This window comes from Hippoglossus hippoglossus, chromosome 24 (genome assembly GCF_009819705.1).
Source record: "Hippoglossus hippoglossus isolate fHipHip1 chromosome 24, fHipHip1.pri, whole genome shotgun sequence".
NCBI classification, from domain to species: Eukaryota; Metazoa; Chordata; class Actinopteri; order Pleuronectiformes; family Pleuronectidae; genus Hippoglossus; species Hippoglossus hippoglossus.
This window is the reverse complement of record NC_047174.1, coordinates 740,947-748,355: the sequence shown is the minus strand read 5'-3', so window position 1 is coordinate 748,355 and position 7,409 is coordinate 740,947. Positions and strand designations below refer to the sequence as shown.

General features: G+C 47.0%; 1 protein-coding gene across 1 annotated transcript; it reads left to right on the top strand.

Annotated features, from left to right (window-relative positions):
- The first annotated feature begins 400 nt into the window (after positions 1-400).
- nt5e (5'-nucleotidase, ecto (CD73)) lies at positions 401-7,053 on the top strand. The gene is made up of 9 exons (XM_034580642.1): positions 401-1,016; positions 2,186-2,408; positions 2,975-3,163; positions 4,247-4,444; positions 5,358-5,512; positions 5,695-5,803; positions 5,892-6,041; positions 6,127-6,327; positions 6,418-7,053. Exons 1-9 carry the CDS (start codon positions 675-677, stop codon positions 6,582-6,584), a joined length of 1,734 nt encoding a protein of 577 aa, XP_034436533.1. The 5' UTR covers positions 401-674; the 3' UTR covers positions 6,585-7,053.
- The last annotated feature ends 356 nt before the right edge of the window (positions 7,054-7,409 follow it).

Below are 7,409 nucleotides of genomic sequence, written 5' to 3'. Positions count from 1 at the left end.
TCAGAATCTGATAGAACAAAGACAATCTGCAGTGGGACTGATTTGTGTTGAGTTGTTGTATTTCACAGCGTCTTGTTTTGTGTGACACTTTTAAATAAATGTGCTTTATAAACAAGTACTTAGATTAGATAGGAACTATCTGGAATCTTCTCATCTGCAGTTGAAGTTTAGGTTGAGTGATGAATACATCAGGGGCAGGAGGACTTTCCTCTGATAAGATGTGGTGAGATGGGACGAGGTCAAAGGTCACTGCTGCAGGGAGAAGGTTTGCTAGGGAAAGTGTGAGAGATGAAGATGATGGAGAAGATGAGGATGAAGATGGTGATGATGGAGATGAGGATGAAGATGATGGAGATGATGGAGAAGATGGAGAAGATGATAGAGATGAAGATGAAGATGGTGGATGTGACTTCCCGCGGTAAGAAGGAGTCTGAAGCGGGAGAGATGAGGCAGGAGGCGGATCATAAGAACCACATCCTCCGCCCTCTGAAGACGCCTCCTGACGGGGAGTCTCTCTCAGTCTGCCCGGTACCGAGTGTCACCGAGCCGCCTTCATTCTCAACATAGAAGCCCGGTCAGAAAACGGATCGATGCCGGTCATGTGAACAGAAACGAGCCCGACCTCAGCCTCCGTCTCCGGTTCCTCCTCCACGGTCTTTACGCGCAGCGGAGCGATGGAAGCGCTGCGCCCGGAGCGCCGCGCTCCGCCGCGGCTCCGCCTCAGCCGCCTCCTGCTGCTGCTGCTGGGCTGCACCGTGTCCTCCTCGGCGGCCTGGGACCTGGTTCTCCTCCACACCAACGACGTGCACGCCCGCGTGGAGGAGAAATGCGTCAACCGCAGCCGGTGTTTGGCCGGCGTGGCCCGGAGAGCCACGGAGATCCGCAGGGTCCGAGCATCCGAGAGCAACGTGCTGCTGCTGGACGCCGGAGACCAGTTCCAGGGAACCGTGTGGTTCAACTTCTACAAGGGAGCAGAGGCGGCGCACTTCATGAACTCACTGAGATATGATGCCATGGTGAGGGTTGACCATCAGGGAGGCGAGGAGCTTCTGACAGGGAGACTTTGACTTTCTAACAGAGAAACTCAGACCTTCTGACAGGGAGACCGAGGGACTCTAACTTTCTAACAGAGAAACTCAGACCTTCTGACAGGGAGACTTTGACCTTCTGATAGAGAGACCGAGGGACTTTAACTTTAACTTTCTAACAGAGAAACTTTAAACTGGGTGGGAGACCGAGGGACTTTAACCATTTAACAGAGAAACTCTAACTTTCTAACACAGAAACTCAGACCTTCTGATAGAGAGACAGAGGGACTTTAACTTTAACTTTAACTTTCTAACACAGAAACTTTAACTTTCTAACAGAGAAACTTTAACTTTCTAACAGAGAAACTTTAACTTTCTAACACAGAAACTTTAACTTTCTAACAGAGAAACTAACTTTCTAACAGAGAAACTTTAACTTTCTAACAGAGAAACTTTAACTTTCTAACAGAGAAACTAACTTTCTAACAGAGAAACTTTAAACTGGGCGGGAGACCGTTTCCTGTTTTATAAACTAACAAAGTTGATTTGTAAAGAAACTGCAGGTTTCAGATAAATGGTGTAAAACTGTAAAGTAGAAGAAAATGGAGAAAGAAAAATCTCAAATAATAATAATAATGTAATATCACTAAAATGAACAAATCCACTGGTGAGGTTAATAACAGTACTAGATGTAACAGGACTACAGCTTGTGTTGGTGCTCCAGCTCCACCCGGTGACGGCTGATGATCCTCAGCAGGTTTTCATCATGACTCAGACACTGAGCTCATCCTTTGTTTATGTTTCAGATGTTTGAAATGTGTGCTTCAGACGATCATGTGAAAGTGAACCTGCTCGTCCACAGAGCGTTAAGTCATGAAGAGTGTGGGGGGGGGGGGGGGGGGGGGGTTGGTCCTTAGAGCCCAGGAGCCAGACCGGACCCTAACCCTTCCTCTAACTCTGAATCTTCAGAGTTAGAGGAAGAGAGATTCACTGGTCGAGCTGCTCACGACTCGTAGAGCAACATTAATCTGTGCCTGAGATAAATCTACAGGAACCAGTGTTACTTTACCAAACAAGGACGTTTAAAGCTGAAGTAAACGTCCAGATTGAGTTGGAGCAGCTGTTTGAATGTCTCCGTGTCTGACGGCGTTCCTCAGGCCTTGGGGAATCACGAGTTTGACAACGGAGTGGAAGGACTCATGAAACCGTTCATGGAGGAAATCCAGTGTCCAGTTCTCAGTGCCAACATCAGACCAGACCAGACCCTGGCCCCGACCTTTGGGAAGTCCTACCTTCCCTATAAGATCCTGACGGTGGGGGGGCAGAAGGTCGGCGTGGTGGGATACACGTCACAGGAGACGTCAGCTCTGTCCAAACCTGGTGAGTGGAAGGTTTCTGTCAGTAGTTCACGTGTTGGTCTGTTTCTGTCTGTAGTTCACGTGTTGGTCTGTTTCTGTCTGTGGTTCACGTGTTGGTCTGTCTCTGTCAGTAGTTTACATGTTTTAGTGGCTCCACAGACAAATCCCTCATCAGAATCAGATGTTTGCTGAAACTTCTCAGCTGAAGTTTGTGGAAACCAAACCAGGCAGAGGGTTCCCAGAGTTCAGAGAGTAGAGAAGAAATTGATTGAAGTCAGGAAGGAAGACGCCTCAAAGACAAACCGGCTGAGAGGAAATGATTTGATAAAGGTCAAAGGTTCAAAAGGTTGAAAAGATAAAAACATATAAACATCAGGAGAAACATCAGTCGACAGGTGGACGAGGACGAGGACACAGGACAAGAAGAAGATTATCATTCAGTGTATTTGTCTTTTTTCAGTTTTTCCACTCGAGTTGTCGCGACTCCTCCGAAGAGTCTCTGTGATTTGTTTGAACCTGAAGTAAAGAATTGATCTTGTGTTAAAATCTAGTTGAAGAGCCATCATGACGTTTGGTTTGCGTCTCCAGGGCCTCACCTGTCGTTCGAGGACGAGGTGGACGCTCTGCGGCTGCATGTGGACAAGCTCCGCACGCTGGGAGTCAATAAGATCATCGCTCTGGGTCACTCTGGTTTCACCAAGGACAAGGACATCGCTAAGAGGGTCCACGGAGTCGACGTGGTCATCGGGGGACACACCAACACCTTCCTCTACACGGGTGAGCGAGCGTTTGATCTACTCGTGACATCATTTCCTGTTTGATGTTTCCGTCTCTGTGTAAATATATGAAGTCACATGATGTTTGAGAATAGTGAAGGTTTTCCTCATGCACGCTAACGAGCTAACGTGCTAACTAACGTGCATGCGGTTTGACGCGAGGTGAATCTGAGCCTCATCAGCTGGACTCATTTCACTCATCGTGATTCTGGATTTCATTTCCTGTGCTCAGCGGCGAGGATTTAACGCTGTAGAGTCGAACCTGATTGGCTGAGACGTAGGAACCTGCTGCTTTGTAACTCAGGAATCACGATGAACTCACGTTTTTACTGTTATTGAGCAAGAATACTCAGATTTGTATGTTTTTTATAATGAGCATTCCAGCCTGGTGTGGGCGCTGGTGTAGCCACAGACTTTGACTTCTTGTAGGTAACTTAAAAACCTGCTGGACATCATCTTCTTGTTTTAAACGTCTTTCTTCTGACTCGGCTGCGTCTCTGCTCTTGTTCCTGGTTCGGAGGAAACGTCGAGTCTCTGTCCTCGTGTCTGGAGAGTAAACAGCCGACCCGAGTCTGGTCTCCATCAAAAACTGTGTCACACAAACATGATGAGGGTTCCTTTGTGCCTGGACCTCAGAGCTGCCAGGAAATTAGAAAGTGTTTCTGCAGAAGACGGAGGCGTAGAAAGTTTGAGCCCTGAGTCAACAAGGTTTTATCTCTGATCTGTTCCAGCTGGAGAAGCAAGCTAATGATTTCCTCTGTTTAAATAGAGGAAGTCCAACATCTCTGTTTTTTTTTAAATTTCTGCTCATACAAATTGAAATGTCGATGTTAACGCGTGGTGTATTTTTACACTTCCTGCCGCTCGTTGCTGATGTGATTCCTCTGCTCGCTGCGGTTTGCACAGTTTCATCCACACATGTTGAAGCTCTGCTGCATTTCTCATGAATCTGTACTTGAGGTTTATTTTCGATTGTTCTCCACTTCACATATCAGCAAACATCAAGCTGCATTAGTTAGATTCCAGCAGATAAACCTTCGTGGCAGCACTTTAACGTTCATCTAAAACCCTCTCTGTTTCTCAGGGACTCCTCCCTCCACTGAAGTCCCTGCAGGTCCGTATCCCTTCGTGGTGAAGTCAGACGACGGGCGCCAGGTTCCTGTCGTGCAGGCCTACGCCTTTGGGAAATACCTGGGTTATCTGAAAGTGACCTTTGACGAGGCTGGAAACGTAGTGAGGTCCACAGGAAACCCCATCCTGCTGGACAGCAGCGTCCCGCAGGGTAAAGAGCCGACAGCTATCTGCCTCATCTTCTTCATCAGCTCCATTATTCTTTATCTGACTCGTTCAGGGACGTTTCCTCTTTTCAGACATGGAACATGAGACGTGCATCACTTGTTCATTTAGGTTTAAATATTCTGTGAAACTCAGACCGTCACACTTTTAGTCTGGTCTGACCTCAAATATCAGGTGTGAACGGTTCTTCTTCTTCTTCTTCTTCTTCTTCTTCTACTTCTTCTTCTTCTTCTTCTTCTTCTTTTTCTTCTCCTTCTTCTTCTCCTTCTTCATCTTCTCCTTCTTCTTCATCTTCTTTTTCTTCTCCTTCTTCTTCTCCTTCTTCATCTTCTCCTTCTTCTTCATCTTCTTTTTCTTCTCCTTCTTCTTCTTCTTCTTCTTCTTCTTTTTCTTCTCCTTCTTCTTCTCCTTCTTCATCTTCTCCTTCTTCTTCATCTTCTTTTTCTTCTCCTTCTTCTTCTCCTTCTTCATCTTCTCCTTCTTCTCCTTTTTCTTCTCCTTCTTCATCTTCTCCTTCTTCATCTTCTCCTTCTTCATCTTCTCCTTCTTCTTCTTCTCCTTCTTCTCCTTCTTCATCTTCTCCTTCTTCATCTTCTCCTTCTTCTCCTTCTTCTTCTTCTTCATCTTCTCCTTCTTCATCTTCTCCTTCTTCTTCTTCTCCTTCTTCTCCTTCTTCATCTTCTCCTTCTTCATCTTCTCCTTCTTCTCCTTCTTCATCTTCTCCTTCTTCTTCTTCTCCTTCTTCTCCTTCTTCATCTTCTCCTTCTTCATCTTCTCCTTCTTCTCCTTCTTCTCCTTCTTCATCTTCTCCTTCTTCTTCCTCTCCTTCTAAACAAACCAGACCTTCTCCTGTGTCACATGAGAACCCGGTGAGTTATGATCTGAACCTGGTTTCACAGACGCAGAAGTTCTGGCTGATGTGGAGCAATGGAAGAAGAATCTGGCGAACTACTCAGCTCAGGTGGTGGGAAAGACTCTGGTCCTCCTGAACGGAGAAGCGGAGGAGTGTCGTTTCCGGGAGTGTAACCTGGGAAACCTGATCTGCGACGCCATGGTGAGTCTTCAACTTCATCCTCCGTGAAGTAGAAAGATTCAAGGAGAAAAGAAACTGTTCAACAGAATCTGACTTTAAGTTCTAATCTGTGACGTCTGAAAACAACCAGTCGTGTGTTAGCAACCCTCCGTGAGCAGCAGGTAGAATCTGTAAACTGACATATGACTCATGATGTTCTGCAGGTCGACAACAACATCCGACGCCCAGACGACGTCCAGTGGAACCACGTCAGCGCCAGCATCTTCAACGGAGGCGGCGTCCGGGCGTCTGTGGACGAACAAACCAGAGAAGGTGCGTCACTGTGTCCATGGACGTGTTTCACTGGGACGACACGTTGAGAAACAGATTCTAGAAGCAGATTTTTAAATGTCTTCCACAGGTTCGATCACCATGGAGGACCTGATCTCCGTCTTACCGTTCGGAGGGACCTTCGACCTGGTGCAGCTGAGGGGCTCCACGCTGAGGAAGGCCTTCGAACACTCAGTGAAACGATACGGAGAGGCCACCGGAGAGTTCCTCCAAGTGTCCGGTACTCCACACCTTCCACCTAAACATTCATCCTCCAGCCGGTTAGTCGTCAGCTGAACTGATGGCGTTTGTGTTTCTTCCGTCAGGATTTCACGTAGAGTTCGACCTCTCCCGACCTCCAGGACGCCGCGTGACGAGCCTCCTCATCCTCTGCACGGCGTGTCGCGTCCCTCTCTACGAACCGGTGGAGGACGAGACGGTTTATACGGTGGTGCTGCCGTCCTACATGGTGATTGGCGGGGACCGATACGCCATGATCCCAAAGGAGTTGGTCAAGCACAACAGCGGTGAGACGTGCGGAAAGTCCGAGGCGTCTGTTTGATTTCCACATTTGTCTTAAACTGAATCTCACCGTCTCTTTGTTTGTCTCCCTCCAGGAGATCTGGACATTTCAGTCGTTTCCAGGTTCATCGCGCAGAGAAAGAAAGTTTATCCTCCGGTCGAAGGACGAATCAGGGTCAACAACTCGGCGTCGGGGGGGCAGGGACGAGCTGCTCTGGTGGTTTCCCTGTCGCTGCTCTGGAGTGTGTGTGGGGCCATGTGAGACTGAACATGAAGAAGAAACGATATCTCACCTTCACGCGTTTCTTTCCTCGCCACGCACTTCGACTGCAGTACCTCTGATGGACACTAAGATCTGAGCTGCGACGGTTTATTAACACGTCTGAAGACTTTGAAGCCGTCGGACGACTTCCTGTGTTTCCACGACGACGACTTCAGATCTACGAGCTTCAGTTTGCTGTTTTGCTCAGAAACAACAGATCTTTGTAGAAAATGATTTGACGACAGAAATCTTTTTTCTGCGTTCGTGTAAAAAATCTTAAAGTAAATTTTGACGTTGGATTTTAGAAAAGTCGAGACTTTTAGCTAATGAAGAACTTTTCTGTGAAAAAGTGATAAAAAAAGGAAATGAAAAAGACAAAGCTGCTCGTTCAAAGAAGTTTTATCATGTACTGTGTGTACTTGTACTGTGGCAGGAGTAATAAACTTTAACATTTTACTTCCTGGTACAACAGTCCTTCCTCTTCCTCTCACCGAGCTCGGATCGCAGAGGAAGTCGGTCGAGTCGTTTCCCAGACGTTTGTCTCTCCAGCCTCCTTCTCCAGATCTTCCTGGTGGATCCGGAGTCGTTCACCGGCCTGATGGGAAATGTAGTCCCTCCAGAGTGAGCAGGAAACCCGGCCTCCAACCCGGAGAGAGCGTGTCCTTTCGTGTTTTATTTAAAAACTATTGAAAAGGTTTCAGTGACAAGTTCAACTTTGCTTTTACATTCAAACAAGTCAAAGATCTGCATTATGGGAAATGTTCTGTTATCTCTGGAGCGTTAAAGATGATTTTAGAAGATAAATATCACGTCACGTCAAATCTC

Excerpts from the sequence above, each read along its gene's own strand:
- nt5e (XM_034580642.1), top strand. The coding sequence starts at position 675 with ATGGAAGCGCTGCGCCCGGAGCGCCGCGCTCCGCCGCGGCTCCGCCTC. Across the intron at positions 2,409-2,974 it reads GTCAGCTCTGTCCAAACCTG|GGCCTCACCTGTCGTTCGAG; the intron begins GTGAGTGGAAGG and ends TTGCGTCTCCAG. Across the intron at positions 6,042-6,126 it reads AGAGTTCCTCCAAGTGTCCG|GATTTCACGTAGAGTTCGAC; the intron begins GTACTCCACACC and ends TTCTTCCGTCAG.